We start from the raw sequence: 18,261 nt of genomic DNA, 5'->3' as shown, positions 1-18,261 counted from the left end.
ATGGTTTGGGTTGGAAGGGACATTAAAGATCACCCAGTGCCATCCTCTGCTATGGGCAGGGACACCTTCCCCTATCCCAGGTTTCTCCAAGCCCTGTCCAGCCTCGCCTTGGGCACTTCCAGGGATGGGGCAGCCACAGCTTCTCTGGGCAACCTGTGCCAGGGCCTCCCCCACCTCAGCCAGCAGTTCTTTCTTGAACCTGTCTGAGCATCAAAATGGTATTTACAGCCAGTGACAACATGAATAGCATGTGGCAACAAGGTTTTTAATCATATTTTTTTCAGTTCTCTAATTCTTCTTTCAATGAAAATTTCTTTTTCCAAACCCAAATATTCCAAAGCACATGTACTGCTTTTCCTATTCCTATCCTTCATATTTTCTACCTGTGTTTTGTTTGATCCTCTTATATTCAGGTGAGATCTGGCAAAGGACAAGGAGAATTAGAAGGAAAATATATTCTCTAACCTAATATTGAAGCTCTAAGTGTATTTCATCTACTTACCTGCTCTGTGAGCTCACAGAAAGAAGAAAAAGGTGTCATTGTTGTTGATCAGAGCAGACAGAGCTGTGTCAGGTGTGTGCTGTGGGAGGGGGTGCTGGCAAGTTATCCAGATTTAGCCAGGCATGGAGGAAATTATTCTCCATGGATGGTTTTCCAAACTCAGAGAGGATTTCTGTTTCCTAGAGGAGAGCTTGGATGAAATAATATGCAATTAACCATGTAAATCTCAAAATTAAGTAGGAAGAATTTCATCTGGATTTGCAGAAGGAATTTTGATGCATTTTCTCTGAAGTCAAAAGAAGAAAAAATTCTGTTTCCTTCATTCCAAGTGTTTTCAGGTCCAGGGAATTGCCAGGTTGGAGGCTTCTGGGGGTTTGGTAGGAGCTTGTTGAGGTGAAGGTACCTGGGGGTTCCCAGCCTGGAGGATTTCAGTCAGTCCTACAAAAAAATCCTTCTTGGTTGAGTCATCGCTGTATTTACAAGCGAGTGAAGAGGAGGAACGTTGTTTCTGAGGTAGATGAACACCTTGCCAGAGCAGTTCCATGTATCTGAAATTAGTGAGGGATCTATCCTGTTACTCAGAGTTCAGTGGCTGCCTGAGTCAAACAACTCCTGTCCCAGGGACGTCTCCAGGAGTGGGAACCAGCACAGCAGTGGGGTCATGTTTGTTGGTACCAGTGCCACTCCTAAGTGCAGCCTCATGGCTGAGCCCAAAAGCTGCACCTTGGGGCAGATGAGCACTTGTTTCAGTGCTAACATGAGCTCATTAGTGATGAAGAGGGACACAACTGTGAGATCACTGCCCACGGCTATGTGCATTTGGGACACCTGGTGCTGTTGGGTTTGTCTCTTCTGATCCAAGTTACAGATGTCAAAAAGTACCTGAAACACACCTTATCACAGCCCTCACCCCCTCCTTGCTGCTCTCATACCAAGAATGTTTTTGGTCCTTAAACATGTGCAGATGAAATCTTAAGTTTTGCTCAGTAACGTTGTGTTTTGTGCTGTTGTCACAAATAAAATGCAGTAACAAGACATAGCATGAGACTATACTTCTTTTCTTTTTTTTTTTACTTTTCCCTCATAATAAGTGGTTTGGATTTTATTTAGTGGTCAGTTATGCACAGTCTCCTGATACTGCTGGTTTATATGTCCTAATTTTTCCAGGTTTCCCTCCTCAGGGACATAAAGCACATGAGATACATATTGGTACTTTTCTGAAAAATGCCAGTAAAGATAAATTCTTTAAGGAGCAGAGCAAGAACTGACCCACTTCATGGTCAGGCTGCTGATAGCAATTTCAGAGAATATAATCTGTCAAAAGGAGCTGAAATGGGAAAGATTGGGTATTTTCTTCCCTTAAGTCTCCTTTTTTCAGTCAAAATGCCTTTTTCTCCCCAAAGAAAAATGTTGACTCACTAGATTTTATTTCTTTTTACATCCCTCTTTCCTGCAGTTCAGGAAATCCTATTGCATCCCTGTAGATTCTGTAGGATTATTCACACCTTGTGTAAGTGGGTCTGGTACCACTGGTCAGGCTGCTGGGACACCCAGCAAGGCTGCACTGGCCGTGCCTCGGTGATACTTTCTTTTTCAGCGGTGTTTGACTTTTCCCATGTCGATATTTTCTGTGTAGGTGTGCAAAGTGTTGGGTTTCCTCTGCCCACATCTCTCTGTAGCAGCTTCTGGGACCTTATCTTGCTCTGTTTTCAACTCAGGTTTAAATAGTCTGTATGGAAAGAAAGGGAGAGAGGAGCTGAGTGCCTGAGTGCAGGTGGGGATGTGGTGATCTCTGGGTGTAACACTGCCTGTGCTTCTACTCCTTTTACATTTATAGGTCTTCAGGCTCAGCCTAAGTGGTTGTGCAAAATTTGGGGTGAACTGCAAAGGGTACTTCAAAGCAAGAGTTTGCTCAGAGACTGCAAATTTTGAATGTGGGCCTTGGCCACGGAGCAGCCCCAAAAACAGTGTGGCCACATCCCATCCCAAGAACAGGGTATGGATCAGCTCCATCACAGCATCAGCCTTTGGCTGCATCTCTCAGAATATTCCCACTCTTTCCTCTGAGTTAATGCACTTACCACAAGCTTTCCTTTTGAAAGTAAAGTGATCAGAAAAAGGGAACGAGACTTAATATGAAGCAGAGCCACAGAGCGTGGAGGACGAGGGTAGAGGAGGACAGGGAAACACAGCACCAGTGACTCAGTGGGGGCTGGAAAGCTTCTCTTTCAGGGTGGAGAAACCCAGAGCTATCCTGACTCCCTCGCAGAGGTTGTTCTCCTGGAAAATTTACAGCTCGGAGCTGATTGTTTGGCTTGGCACTATGGTCAGGATGCTGCCTTGTAAACTTAATAATAGCTGCCCTCTTTTTAATTTGTTTGACCTTGACTACAGTAATTTATTATGTGGATTAGAACTTTTTTTTAAGGAAAAAAAAAGCAAAGAGCACAGCAACAAAGCCTTTGGCTCCCTGTTCTTCCTTCCATGATGCTCTGGGTTTGGGCTCCTCGGGCCGATGACGCCCTGTGCTCCGGCAGTGGTGAGGGACAAGTTGAGAAGAGAACATTAGACAGCTAATTTCTTAGAAAGGAGCTTCTCCAGTTTTGTGCTGTGGCAATTTGCTTTTGCCAGTATATGTGTTTATATGAGTCTGAGTTGTTCCTTTTTTCCCTGGCAGTCCCTTTTGAGGAAAAACTCCTTCATATTTTCAAAAACCCTCTTTGCAGACAAGCTCAACACTCCATTTAACCCCCAGTATTTTGTGTCTCTATCAGTTCTGATAGGTCTCTCTCTCTCAGCAGAGGCAAGGACACAAAGAAAACAAGATCTCCTCTGGTTGTGTGATCTATTTTTTTTTCTTAATGCTTAAAGTGAAAGCAGCTGCTGGCACAGCCTCCCCTGGGTTCTCTCTCCCCTCACTTGCAAATTTGCTCTTTGTTTGTTTGCTGGATGTTCACTGAATTTTGCCTTCTCTTTAGTGTTGGGTGAAATAATCCAACTTGGTCGAACTTGCTGATCCAGGAGTGCAAATCCCCTGTGTGTGTGTTGCAGAGGAGCCCTCGTTCCGCTGTGAGGACTGTGATGAGCTGTTCCAGTCGAAGCTCGACCTGCGACGGCACAAGAAGTTTGGCTGCAGCGCCGTTGGCTCACTCTACGAGACCCTCAATGACGAGATCAAGCAGGAAGGTCTTGGAGATGGACAGGTCTATGAGTGCAAAGACTGTGAGAGGATGTTCCCCAATAAATACAGGTACCCAAAATTGCCAGACTCTCCTTTGGCCTCCCCTCTCTGTTCTCCTTCACCAGCCTGTCTGAGGATGGAGACGTGGGACTGAGTAGGGAGCTTGGGCGACTTGGGAGGACTGCAGGGATAAACCTTTGCTTTCTCCATAGGGCTAAGGAATGTTCATTTTGTGATCCTGCAGTGTCAATTAGATGTTGGACAGCATTTTACTTCACATTGATTTCGTAGATTTTCCCTTACTTGTTGGTAGAAGCACCCACTGATTTTTGTTTAAATGGTTGATTTCTGGGCTCCCTGTGACTCTTCAGGGCTGTGACAGAGGTTGAGAGAACTTCTTTTGGGATCTTTGCAGCATCTGCTCCCATGTGCTCTAGTTCTGAGGGAAAACAGTGGCATTACTTCTGCCAATATGTGCGTGAATACTTTTTATATGTAATTCTTGGTTATTTGAGATCAGTGTGTTTAAAGAGGCATCATTGCCCTGAGATCTCTTAACATGGTCATGAGTTCCTGTTTGATTTTGCAGAAGCAATTAAAAATTTGTATTCCACTCAAATTTTTGGGTTTCTTTGTGTTCACTGAGCATTTTTGTAATAGAAATGTTAAATGAAAAAAAGAAAAGTTGATCTTCTCCAGCTCATGGTTTTATTTACAATAATTAGTCAATTATTATTATAATAATGTAACTCTAAACAAGAATTAAATTTTTTTTAAAAGAGGAAAAACTCTTTGGCCTACTAAGTTTTAACAGAAAATTTGCATTTTTTTAAGCATAACGTAGTAATCAAATGCAGCTTTTAAGCAGAGATCTTTGAGATTTTTGACTCATTGGCAAAGTGAGACACAAATGGTTAAACATTAGGATCCAGCTTTAAAAAGTTGAGAGGTTTTTTTAATCATTTTAGGATTGTGTTTATTTGCATCCTAAACCTTTATAAAAGCCTTAATAAAATTCTATAAAACCAGAGTTTTCTCTGTTTACCGGAGGCTGAAGTTCTCACATACTCATTTCTTTTGACTTCTTAGATGAACAAACCCTGCGCACCACAAGGTTTGTTATAAACTGTGAGAACTGGCAATCCCCTGTCAGGCACTGCGTGAGCAGAGCAAAAACCTTGAGGTTAAAGCCAGCATAAGGCCTGTTTCACTTCAGTTAAACATTTAAAAACATGCATTTGTCACTTTGAACTTAATTATGTTGATACTTTCAGATCTTTGTTCTAGGTGAATAAGTGAGGAAAAAATCTATTTAAAAAAATCTTAGAGAACAGTGAAACGGTAAAGACCATTCCCTGAAGTATCTGCATCAAAAAGAGCTTGACTGGGCTATGGGAGGTGTAAATGTTGGGGATAGATACTGTGATACCTCTCTGGGGTCCTGTTAACCCAGTTTGGTGTCTTAATCCCTTAATTTTTTACCTGACAAGGCAAGGTGAACTTCTTTAAATGTTTTTATTATTTTTAATTTTGCTAGAAGTCTCAATTCTTCTATCCATTGGTGTTAAAAGCTCTCTCCTTTTTAGCTTACAGCACTCTCTGAATTTTACATTAACTTAGAAAGTATCCTTTTGAAATGTGTGTGTTGTATCCTCTTTGTAAACCCTGTGTATTCCTGGCTCTGCAGGGATCTGGACTGGCACTATGGACTTGGTGGGTTTGCTGCCTTTTTGACCATTGATTCCTAATATTTGGGAATATGTAATATAAAATTCATTTTTTTGGTGGGGAAGAGAGAGTCAGCATCATCCCCATTCAGTGTGTGACATGCTGATGGATTAGTGGGACTGGGAGCGAATGTCCACATCTCTCTCTGCCCCATCAATCTGCCACATTTAAAGGCCACTAAAACATACAATATACTCACTCAGTGTGCCTAGATGGTCTTAGGATTTTTCAGAAGTTAATACAGATCAAATCAAGAGTGCCACCTGGGACCTGAAACTGAGCATTTAGCAGCTGACTAAATAAATAAATGTTTTGCTAATCCCCGTAGGTACTTGCCTCTAAACAGTATATTAGTTTGTCCATATTTGCTCTAAATAAACTCATAAATCACAGTTAACAGGAGTGTATTTTTGGATGTGTTTATGAAAAGTTTATGTTACTTTAGATGTGTAAAAAATCTGGTAGTTTCAAGAACACCATTTCTTTAGCAAAATGAATATTGCTTCTTTAAAACCAGTGGATTGGCAGTTTATAAGGGGCATGTCCATGCATCTTAACTATCTGGCTGGAAGAAAGGGAGGTTTTCTAAGGGAGTAGGAGGCTGGTGGCTGCAGAGATTTGGATGTAGAGTGGCCAGACTGGCTGCAGTTCCCAAACCCACTAGTGATGCCCTTGGGGCACAGAGATTTCAGTGCAGAGTAGTTGTGGATGCAATTATTCTTTACTCTGGGAATTTCAAAGGACACCGGAGTCCATTCTGCTCCACCTGAGTGCAGCCAGGTGCTGATTGGTGTATGGTCACAGTCCCTGAGGAGTGCAGGAGCAATGGAGTCCTGAGGTGTTCCAAGGCTGAGACGACTCCTGGGTATCCAGGGGGTATCTTCCCTGTGGCATTTCACGAGGACTGTAGCATTTAGCTTTAATGTTCCTATTAAAATAACAACCTTGCTTTCAAGTTCCATAGGAATGATTTAATACCCATCTGTAGGGATTTCAGGCAGGAGCAGATTTCATATGATCTAGTCCTTCATCAGAATCCACAGTAAGAGGAAACTACCCTGACAGAAGCAAAGGAAGCAAATTTTCTTCCCTTGTTTCTCAGGGCTGGCCTGAAAGTTGCAGGATTCTGGCCTGAGGGGTGAAGGACTTCTGGCCAGAGAGGTGCAGGATTCCTGGCCTGAGAGGTGCAGGATTCCTGGCCAGGGAGGTGCAGGTTTCCCATGGCGTAAGGAAAATGGAGCACAATGTGGCATCCCTGCCATGGCCCTGTGCCATCAGCCACTTGGGATTGCCATCATCCCCCTGGTTCTGGAGACGCTGCCAGTTGGCAGAAGGCGAAATTGCCAAGTTAAGTAATCAAAGATGTCTGACATTTAGAAGTGAAATGTGTTTGCACCTTATCATGTTTCTTCCCAACTCTGAGTCTCTGTGTTCTGGGAAGCCGTGGGCCTGGTGCCTGTGAAAATGGCAATGTGAGAGTCTCAGCAGCAGCAGGGAATATCTTGTCTTTCCCAGGGGGATGCCACAGGAGTCTGGGTCACAAAGTGTCCATTTTCCCCCTCAGGAACCTGTAGGGTCAGAGCTGCATTTACCTTCCATTCCCCCCTTGTAAATGGATTCAGCTATTAATAAGAAATATCATAAAACACAGTGACATTTTCAGACAGAGCAGGGCAACCTCCATCAGTGAAAGAAATGCTAAAAAATCAGTGATATTTGGCTGCTGCTGCCCCTCTCATGGTCCATGAGGTACTACCCTCCTAACCTGAGGCACCAGGTAACTCTGCAAACCCCCAGACCCATGGGCTGATTCCCTGGAACCACCTCTGTCGCCTCTCTGGGTCTCAGAGCTCCCAGGTAGCAGCACCTGCCTCGGCTGGGTGCCCAGGGCTGGACTCTGGCCACTGCCCCAGGTCAGCCCTTCTCTCTTTCCCAGCCTGGAGCAGCACATGGTGATCCACACAGAGGAGAGGGAGTACAAGTGTGACCAGTGTCCCAAGGCTTTCAACTGGAAATCCAACCTGATTCGTCACCAAATGTCTCACGACAGTGGGAAACGGTTTGAATGTGAAAACTGTGTTAAGGTACAGTGAGGATGAGGGTCACTGGGGAGCCTTCACCTGGGAGAGAGGGCTGGAAGCTGAGGGAAGGGCTGCAGGGGATGGATGGCCTGTGCTGGCATGGAATAGGGTAACAGGGGGGGAGATGTGACCCTGCTGTCCCCAGCACAGGGAGAAGAGGTGTCCTCGCTGTCCTGGGCATCCCACTGGGGGTGTGGAGCTCAGCCCTACCCCACTCATGCCATGAGTATTAAAAAAAACCCCAAATTTTCAAGTGTTTCACATCTAGTCTTTCCTCCTCCTGCTTCCTTTTCCCTCCTCAAGGCATTTTCTCTTCCAGGTGTTTACGGACCCCAGCAACCTCCAGCGGCACATCCGCTCGCAGCACGTGGGGGCTCGAGCCCACGCCTGCCCTGACTGCGGCAAGACCTTCGCCACCTCCTCGGGCCTCAAGCAGCACAAGCACATCCACAGCACTGTCAAACCTTTCATATGTAAGTTGTCACGGCCATCACAGGCTGGCGCTGGCTGTAATTGCAGGTATCCTGCGGGGGCCCCCCAGCCCTCCTGTCCCCTGCTGTAATTTTAGAGCTCAGAGCTCAAGATGAAATTCCTCTGTGATTTCTCTTTTTTCTTTTTTGTGTGCTCCCTGTTTTTTCAGTAAACATTCATGGCAGTTTTTGACTTTCTTGACAAGTTAAAAGCTGAGTCTCTCAGCAGTCCCAGCGATGCCATTTTCTCATGTCTTTTCTTTCTCTCGTCTTTTTTTGCCTTAGTAATTTTTGAATGTTCCTGTTGGTGACATAAGTAAATAGCTGACATGGCCTGGTCGAAATGTTTTTTGAGGATGCCTCAAATCCTGTAGCCATTGTAAAGAACTTGAAGTAGTCACAGACATGAGAAGGTGTTTTTTAAAAAAGAGATTTTTTCCTCTTTATTTACTGCATGTTTCATCTAGATAATGCTGGAAGCCAAATAAACAGCAGATTAACTGTGTCCTCGGTGCTCTCCTTAGTGGGATATTTCCAGAAGGGCATTTTCCTTGGAGAGTCATCGATCTCATTCCTTGTCATTCCCAGGGTTGTATATTTTTTTAATTGACACAGCACCTATTGGGTTTGGATAACTGTGCAGGAAGGTGGGTTGTGTCACAACAAAGCTCCAGGAACTTTAGGGATCACTTCCTGACACTTCAGAACACGTTGTTCAGCCACAGGCCGGGATCTGGGTTTGATTCCAGGCTTTGATGTTATGGTAGGGAAGGCACTGAACCCACTCCTGCTTTTTTCCCTGTTGCAGTAATGGGAACAGCATGCAGGAGTGTCCTGGGAGACTTGTTTCATTAACGTGTCCCCCTCATAATCAGCTGAGTGTCAGGGGAGGAAGAAGAAATGTTCTTCTTGCTCATTTCGCTGCCATCTCTCATTGGGTGATGGGCACATGAAAGAGATAATTTGACTCAGAATTGCTGCAGCAGATGAGGGATTTCTCCTCATAATCTCCTCACTCTCACTTCATCAGAATTAGAGAGTTGTCAGGCCAGGTCAGTGTGTGGAACAACTGGAGAGCGATCCTGGCTGGTCAGAGGGGCCAGGTGGAGTCACAGGGATCAATGTGGAATACATTAGTAACTTCAAATCCATGAGGCAGGATCCACCAGAAAGTTTTTCTTTCCTGTTAAATGTAATAAAAGGGTTTGTGTGAATGTTTGGGTTTTTACCACATTATATTTGGCTTTATAAAGACCCCAAACCTGTAACTTTATAACTGGAGAAATCAAAAGGGCAAAAGAGGACATGCCATGAGAGTTACTAAATCATTGTATAACTGGAGATTTAACAGAAATTTTCCAGTTTTCCCTATTTTAGGGAATTTTGTGCAATACTGTATATATCTAGCAACAATTCCTGGGGTGAAAAAAGGAAGAATTGTGGAATCATAGAATTTTTACCATCAAAAAAGCCCTCTAAGGCCATCAAGTCCAACCGTTAACACAGCACCACCCTGTTCACCATCAAACCATATCCCCAAGTGCCACATCCACATATTTTTTGAACAGTTCCAGCAAGACAGTTCAGATTAAATTTCTAGTGCAATCAGAAACCAGACCCCTTAGTGACAGTCCACTGAATTTTGGGATGCTCATCTGAACTGAAATGTCAAATTTGTTAGATTTTATTCATCTCTGCTTTGAATGTCATTGCATTTTATTATATTTTCAGAGCTGCTGGTGAAATACTCTCCTGCCAGTCACTTGATGTTTAAGCACTGATGTAAATCCTAACAATTTAGAAAAAAAAAAAACCACCAGAGAAAGTCATGCTCTCATGTACCTGTCAATAAAGCTGGGAGGGAGGGAGGGAGGAAGGAAGGAGCACTTTGGTCCCTGAGATGTAGGACTGGGTGTCAGAAGAACTCAGATTCGTGTCCTTGCCTGCCCAACTGCAAACAATATGCTTCCCCTTCTTTGTTTCCATGTTCACAAAGGGTGATAACAGCAGTTCTCCGGTGGAAGGAGAGTGTTCATTCACTACCACACAGGAATTATTTCTATGTTGAAAGAGGCACCAGATGATAAAAAGTTACAGCATTTTGATGTATAGAAAAGTTTGAGTGGGATTTTTGTCTCACTTTGCCCTGTTCCTTCCCCACCAGCAAAGTCTGTAGGTGAAAGGGGTCATAAAAATCCACATTTTGAAAGCTTGGTATTTACAGATCATTAAAGAAGACACTGATGTAGCTTCATTTGGCAGGGCTAGGGTTCAAACTGATTTAATGAATATGAGATCTCAGCCCTGGCTGAACCCAGGCCTGGCTGGCAAAGGATTTAAAGAACACCTCACTGGAGGGGTTCCATACCATTAATTAATGGCATTAAAGAACAGGCAGGTTGGATTAAGTGAGGCAGAGTTCTCCTTCCAGCCCCCAAGGGCTTCTGTGGTGCTGCTTGGTAAGACATTCTCTAGGATGGGATTTATCCAAGGAGAAGGGTGATGGTCTCCATCAGCTAGCTCCCTCTGCTGCTCTTACCTCACCTGGCTTTGGGGAAGGGAGGTCCCAGGGGTGGGGTGGACAGGGTGGGGGAGGCTGGTGAAGCTCCTGGTGATTCTGTGCCATTTCCTGTTAATTTCATATCACTTTTGTTGTTGGTTCCTGTTGATGCTTTAGGTGAGGTCTGTCACAAATCCTACACACAGTTCTCCAACCTGTGCCGCCACAAGCGGATGCACGCGGACTGTCGCACGCAGATCAAGTGCAAGGACTGCGGGCAGATGTTCAGCACTACCTCCTCCCTCAACAAGCACCGCCGCTTCTGCGAGGGCAAGAACCATTACAGCCCTGGTGGGATCTTCAGCCCAGGCCTCCCCCTGACGCCCACCTCCATGATGGACAAATCCAAGCCCTCTCCCAACCTCAACCATGCCAGCCTGGGATTTAATGATTATTTTCCATCCCGCCCACACCCGGGGGGTCTTCCATTCTCACCTGCCCCCCCAGCCTTTCCAGCCCTCACTCCAGGGTTCCCAGGGATTTTCCCCCCATCCTTATACCCCAGGCCGCCCTTGTTACCACCCACACAACTGCTCAAAAGTCCCCTCAATCACACTCCAGATGCGAAGCTTCCCAGCCCCCTTGGGAACCCAGCACTTCCGCTGATCTCTGCAGTGAGCAACAGCAACCAGGCCCCTTCCGGGGAGGAGAAATGTGAAAGCAGCCTGGAAAACTCCTACCTGGAGAAGCTAAAAGCCAGGAACAGTGACATGTCTGATGGCAGTGACTTTGAGGATGTCAATACAACCACGGGCACAGACCTGGACACCACTACTGGCACGGGATCTGACCTGGACAGTGATGCAGAGAGTGACAGAGACAAAACAAAAGACAAGAGCAAACAAATGGAGACCAAGCCAGATTTTGTCAGCAGCTCTGTGTCTGCGAGTTCCACGAACACCCCGAGTGAGATCCCCCTCTTCTATTCTCAGCATTCCTTCTTTCCTCCCCCTGAAGAGCACTTACTGCCCACCACAGGAGCAGCTAATGACTCTATTAAAGCCATTGCCTCTATTGCAGAGAAGTATTTTGGGCCTGGCTTTATGGGGATGCAGGAGAAAAAGATGGGTTCGCTCCCATATCATTCCATGTTCCCTTTTCAGTTCCTCCCCAATTTCCCCCATTCCCTCTACCCTTTCACAGAGCGGACCCTCAATCACAACTTGCTGGTCAAGGCAGAACCAAAGTCTCCCAGGGACCTCCACAAAGTAGGCGGCACCAGCTCAGAGTCACCCTTTGATCTCACCACAAAGCCAAAAGAGATTAAGCCAATCCTGCCGCCACCGAAGGTCCTGCCAGCCCCATCCTCAGGGGAGGAACAGCCACTGGATCTGAGCATTGGCAACCGCATCCGAGCCAGTCAGAATGGAGGAAGAGAGCCACGGAAAAACCACATTTATGGGGAGAGGAAGCTGATGGCAAGTGAAGTCTTACCCAAGATTTCCCAGTCTCAGCTGCCTCAGCAGCCATCCCTGCACTACGCTAAGCCATCACCCTTTTTCATGGACCCCATTTACAGGTATTAACATACCCTGCCTTAAGCCTTTCTCTAACCAGTTCATTTTGTATCTGACATTGCACCTTGAGGCAGGTGGGGATGTAGGTAGTTTGGGAAGACCAGTGAACGCCTGCTGTGGATGTTTATGCTTCTCAACATGTTGAATTTCTTGAATGGAAAGGGTAGAGTAATTGCAAGGAGCCCTTGTAATCAATGTGTGTAGAGAACACATCCTTATTTTGATAAAAACGAAATTTGACCTATTTAAGGACTCTCCCACGAGCCATCGCTAAGATGGCACTTCTGCTGGGGAAATTCCAGAGGTTTGATTCGATAAGAATGCAGAGTTCAGATGCCTCAGAGCCTGGGCTCTCATGGCTTGGGAATGAGTCAGGAGGCCTGGGAGCCTGGAAATGCAGCTCTCCCACTGGCTGACTTGATGGCCTTTTGTGAGCCACTTCACCTTTCTTCATTCCACCCCCTTTTTCTCTCTAATGCTTTTTCTTAAGAGTTTCTCAGCTCGGAGGAGCTGCTGCTACAGATCAAGCCTGACAAAACTTGTTACTCTTGGAGTAACAAGTCTTGTGTAAGCACATGGTAGTGTGTTACTATCCGAATCTCTCCCAGATACATTTCTTGCAGACTTATCTTTCTTAGGAGATAGCAAGGGTTTTCTAGTGTCACTTGAACAGATGGTTTTTGAGGAGGGCCTGATGCCTTACGTCATGCCTAGAATGAGCTGAACGTGGAAGACGTGTGTAGAGCAGACTGGGTGAAGTCATCCAAATGCCAGTTAAACTTCCAGAATGAATGAATTCAAGAGGTGCAAAGGAAAGACTTGAGCTTGTTTGAGAGATTTTTGTAAAATCTGTTTCTGAAGGGAAGTTGTTTAAAACTTTATGGTGAGGTTACCAGTAAATTTTTGTGTTACCCATCAAGACACTAGAGGTTTTGTCCTGCTATGAATGAGGTGGATGTGGTATGCTTGGTTTTAGCAAAGTCCAATATAAAAAGGGTCCTGAACTAGTTTGATTTAGATATTAGTGTGTCTAAATAATGTTAATTTAGATATTAACATGTCTAAATGCTTCATGACATCTATTTGGATACATGTGTTTGGAAGCCTCCTGGATTCAGTGTCCTGCCAGTTCCTGGAGGTGAATGGTTTGTACTTGCATTGCTTGAGCTGAATGTGAATCATGTACATAGTGATCCTCACTGGATCCAGCCTGCTGGAAGGTTAATGGATGTGCTACAGGAGCTGGTGTTTTCCTGGCACTGGAAAGCCTCAGAGCCAGCACGGTGTGACAGTGTCAGCACTGGGATGGGTCACTTGAGCATTCAAAGGGCTGTGAACAACACCAGAACCGCTCCAGTGTCACTGCGGCTGCTGCCTCCGGCTGATAACGGTGGGGAAAAAGTGATGTCAGCGTCTCGCCAGGCCAAGAAGCTGCTGGGCTGGGATTAGTGAGCCCTCAGTGCTGGCCATGAGCGTCTCGCTCTGCCAGCTCAGGGAGTGATGCAGCACTGTGTGTGTGCCATCTGTGATGGAGACCCTGCACCCAGCCCGGGAGGGGCTGTGTCCTGCCTGGGACCCACCATGGCCATCTCCCACCTCCTCCTGCAGAAATCAGTCATGAACAGCCCAGCATCTGCTTTTGTAAAAAGTACTCCTGGGCGGGGGGGGGAAATTCAATAAATGTGGTAGAAATGCAAAAGTGTCCACGTTGAATCCTGCCACCTCTGGGCATTCTCAGCAGGAATGTTAAAATAACATGGGCTGGAAAAGCCACTGCCAATTAAAATAGCGGCCTCGGGAAAACTGTAAAGGTCCAGAAGACAGATGGAAGTGAACGATGGAGGCATCATTTGTTGCATTCCATGGGATGCATATAGTTTTAGTAATATATTAAAATAGAAAGTCAGCGGTGGGGTTGCTTGTGAATCAGACTTCTGATGTAATGAGCTCAACAGCCGAGCTTCCAAGTCCCAGCTTGAAAAATATGGAAATATTTTGTTTCTAAACTTCTCTTTATCAGACTCTCTCACATCATTTGGCTCCTTCATTTTTCTCCCAAAGGCCACTTAAATCCTTGACATTTTCTCCCGGTGATATAATTTAATGCAGCCAGACAGCCTGAAACCAGGGCAGTTTTTAGCTCAGCCTGTGAAGGTGACGTTCTCAGGCACTGGGCTGAAACGATCGGCTTAATCCTCCGGGCACTGCGGAATTCTGCTCTGACGAAGATGTTTGGGCATTGCGTTCTCATTCCCAATGCTGGGAGATGGTAAAGCTGGTGAAACGCTGCCAATTCACCAAATTTTACATCTGTGGGCAGGCATGGCTCTCTCCAGGCACCTCTGCCAGGGTTGTGGATGTTCCCTTGGGCATTGCAGCCCCACGGAGAGCAAAACTGTGCTGGTCAGAGGGCTCAGGGAGCAACTTTTTACATATTCTGTTACAGATTGTTCTTTCTCTGACAATTCATACTCATAAAAACACATACCTTCCAAAGCCCCCTAATTCTGATGGCATTTCCAATCCAGCTCTTCTCTTTCCCCCTACCCAAGAAGAATTAAATGCAGATTAAGTACAGTTCACTAACTGCACTCTGCAGGGCTCTTCTTAAAACTCTTTGGTAATTTGATCCATGCACCAATCAGCTGAAATGCAGCAAAATAATTTGCTCTCATTTATGCTGGACTAACATAGTTAAAATTACTCTTACTCTTGTATTTCTGCTGTTTGAGCTGGATGGATTCGATTCCAGTCATTTAAAGATGCAGCTGTGTTTGTTGGAGTTACTTCCACAACACTTTTTTCCCAAAGAGAACATTTCAGTTTGTATTTTTGGTGATTCCACACCACAGTTTCCCTGCAAAGAGAATATTTTGTGAAAGCAAAGCCAATTTTTTCAAAAATAGCAGCCTCTCTTTTGGGTCATTTCTGTATATCATGTGCTTAAACATGAAATATTTGAATGGCTCAAGGTGTTATCAGAAGAACTGGGGTTTCTAAGTTGCATCAGAACTCTCCCACCAGTTCCTCCCTTTTGTGAATCGTTGTCCACACGTGCTTACCAAAGAAACTCAATGCAAATTATATCTCAGCTGCAAGGGAGGAAATAAATATGAAACACCTAATGATTTCAGCACGCTTGGGGCTGCAAAGTCTGGCCCAGTGTTAACTCTTCAGATAAACACAAACTCTCAAAGACAATTTCTTTTCTGTGCAGGGGCTGCCTGCTGTGGACTCCAGAGCTTCTCTCACTCAGACATTGTTTTTGCTGTAAATGCAGGAGTTTCATGACATTTCACAACAGCAGAGGCTTATAAACCACTACAGCAGGAAAAGAGCAAAATATTTTCTTAATCTTCAGTTTGATGGCTAAAACAATACTGCCCAAAGGAGGGGATCTATATTCATATCATTTCCAGTGCCTTTTGCAGGGTCATTGTGGGTCAGAATAGGTAGTCTCCAGTGGCACAGGAAGACATTTGTGTGAGTAGGAGAATAACCCCATGTGTGTAATTTAAACCCTCTTCCAGGGGTTTGGCTGTGTTGTTGCTGCCCGTGGGGTATGTAACCCTCTGTGTTGTTGTCCAGCAGGGTGGAGAAGCGGAAGGTGACAGACCCTGTGGGTGCCCTAAAGGAGAAGTACCTGCGACCCTCCCCGCTGCTTTTTCACCCCCAGGTAAAAGCAGGGATGTTGTTGTGCTATGTTGATTGAATGCCAGGGGGGTTGAGATGGGGCTGGTACACACAGGTCACTGGTATCACTGGAATCAGACTCCTTTTCATCCAAGGGCTTGATTGGAATATCCACTGTGTTCCACCAGTTATTTTCAGACATTTTATCTGTACCTGGTTTGAGGATGATGGCAGTTATGCCTTGATGTTTTTTTTGCATTACCAGAAGAACAGGGATGACCAGAATCTGACCATCTGACAGTCTGGACAGCTCATAGGATCTGCCAATCTCCCCTTTCATGGGCCAGAATGCCTGGGTGTTTTTCGCTTTGGGAACCCCTGATGCAGTCACTTGCTGTGGTGCAAAGTGGAGAAGGACTGTCTGGTGCCCAGTAGCAGCATTTTATATCTGCCTGGTGTTCCCAGTGTGTGGAAGTGCTTGGCAGTGCATTCAGCTGTGCCTGTTCCAAAGGCATGTGACAATCACCAGCTATCCCAGTCCCTCCTGCTGTGACCAGGCTGGGATCCCAGCCCCATGGTCCTTATTGTGCTCTCCTTTATATTCACATGCATTGTTCTCCCCTGATAATGTTTCCCACCTTAGATAAATAACTTGCAGGTTTGTGAAAGCTGGATCCTGGTTGCTTTCACAGCTAAACTTAGTTCCCTCATTGTTTCGCACCAGCCTCAGAGTTTGGTTAATAACTTCCCCTGATTTTTCCTTCATCCAGGCTGGATAATGGTGACAGGCTGGCCAGGAACATCCTGTGTTTGTGTGAGTTAGAATAGTGGGGATATCTGCCTGTAAAGAATCTGATAGCAGGGAGGAGCCAGTGTGGCAAAGCAACCCAACTGGACGATGAGAAACATCCAGACCCTGAGCAGGAGCAGGCTTTGGGTGGAAGGTTGTTAACATTGTTCCCAAAATCCAGACCACGTCCTCTTCCCATGGTGATGAAAAGATGTGGAATGTCTGGTTATCTCTAACAGCTTATCACACAGAATAGCCAAAAATTTACAATCACTCGAGCCCAAAACTTCCTGATAACTGACTTTTAGTGAAGCGGATGCTGTGTACAGATCACTTGATCTGAAGAGCTGCTGTTCCCATGCTGCAACTGATCAGGTATTTCAAATACAGCGAAGGAAGATGGGTCATTTGTTCCAGAATATGTGAGATTTTTTACTACCAGATCCCCCTCCAATATTATTATGGAATATCCTGAGTTGGAGGGGACACACAAGGATCATCCAGTCTAACTTCTGGCCCTGCATAGACACCCCAACAGTCCCACCCTGTCCCTGAGAGCATTGTCCAGACATTCCCTTAGCTCTGGCAGCCTTAGCGCCCACTTCCCTGGATCCTAGATTCCTAAAATCCTGGATCCTGGATCTTTTCCTAAGAAATTATACGTTCAGGGTTCCTGCTTCTGCTTTTTTCATTAGGACCAACATTCCTATGTTGGATCAGTCAGAGGCATGTTCTACCTGGGCTTCTTTCACTCTAAACATGAGTCTGGCCTCAGCCCTTTCCTCTGGGACTCATTCCCCAGCTCTCAGTGGGATGTGAGGAAGCAGAAGATGTGATAAAAGCATTCAGAAGATCTTTTCTCTCTCAAAATGAATTTCAGGCAGCTCTTATTTCTCAGCCAGTTGTTGGCAGAAGTTCCTCTGCTCTCTGGGAGTTTTCCTACATTGTCTATTTCAAATTAAACTCTGGACAACATAAATAACCAGTGTAACTTTTTGATAACTTAATGGAGGGCCTTTTTTTACCTGTTAAGTTTCCTTTCTTCTCCCTTTCTTCTTTGTTATAACCAGGCAGTTGTTCCCTAAATAGCAAAGTGCCTTTGCCACTGGAGAGCCTGTGGCCAGTGTTTAGAATTTTAAAACCAGCCTACGGCTCTCAAGGCAGCAAACATCTCTGACTAAGTGCCTAAAGAACAGGGCACAACAAAGGGTAGCTCCAGGTACCCGGGCGAAGGGCTGAGTGCACAGCTCTGAAAGGTCCAGAGAGCATTTTAACGTGATGGTTTTGTTACATGACTGGCAGCTGGGGCAGAGCTTGTGCTGTAAATGATCAAGTAACCTTTTCAAGTGGCTGGCGCTAAGTATTACTTACAATTTAGCATAGGCTGGGAGCCTCCAACTAAGGGACTGTGGATCTGTTATTGGGGAATGGGGGTTACTACTCCTCTTTTTTTAACAGCTTATGAATGGTTGTCAGCCTTTCACAATGTATCCTTGGGTGATTAAGACAACCATTTTTTTAATAGTCATATATTTTTAAACAGTATCTTGGCTCTCTTCCCCCTTTGCCCCCGCCCCAAGCCCAGTTTAATAAAGTGTAAACGTGCAAAAGGTCAGCCCTTCCTGTACAATAGAGCATCTCGTTGTGATATATGGCTTCCTACTGCCTTCCGCCCCTTGCTGCCGCCCCGGCACTCCGGCTGCCTCTCCAGCCAGGCCCTGCTCCCCCCCCCCGGCTGCTCCCACTGCTCCCAGTGATGTCAGCACAGCCAGGAGGCAGCTTTATTGCTGCCTTGTTTG

At 45.5% G+C, this 18,261-nt stretch overlaps 1 protein-coding gene across 2 annotated transcripts in view; it reads left to right on the top strand.

Moving 5' to 3' along the window:
• PRDM16 (PR/SET domain 16) overlaps positions 1 to 18,261 on the top strand; it is a 272,623-nt gene that overhangs the window by 234,657 nt on the left and 19,705 nt on the right. For both annotated transcript variants that reach the window (XM_071575767.1, XM_071575766.1), the window contains exons 6-10: positions 3,554 to 3,752; positions 7,348 to 7,495; positions 7,812 to 7,965; positions 10,640 to 12,041; positions 15,628 to 15,715. In XM_071575767.1, coding sequence (XP_071431868.1) covers positions 3,554 to 3,752; positions 7,348 to 7,495; positions 7,812 to 7,965; positions 10,640 to 12,041; positions 15,628 to 15,715 — 1,991 coding nt within the window. The remainder of the gene's footprint in view (positions 1 to 3,553; positions 3,753 to 7,347; positions 7,496 to 7,811; positions 7,966 to 10,639; positions 12,042 to 15,627; positions 15,716 to 18,261) is intronic.

This window comes from Pithys albifrons, chromosome 22 (assembly GCF_047495875.1).
Source record: "Pithys albifrons albifrons isolate INPA30051 chromosome 22, PitAlb_v1, whole genome shotgun sequence".
NCBI classification, from domain to species: Eukaryota; Metazoa; Chordata; class Aves; order Passeriformes; family Thamnophilidae; genus Pithys; species Pithys albifrons.
Note: the sequence above shows the minus strand (reverse complement) of the source record. Positions and strands in the feature narration are given on the sequence as shown.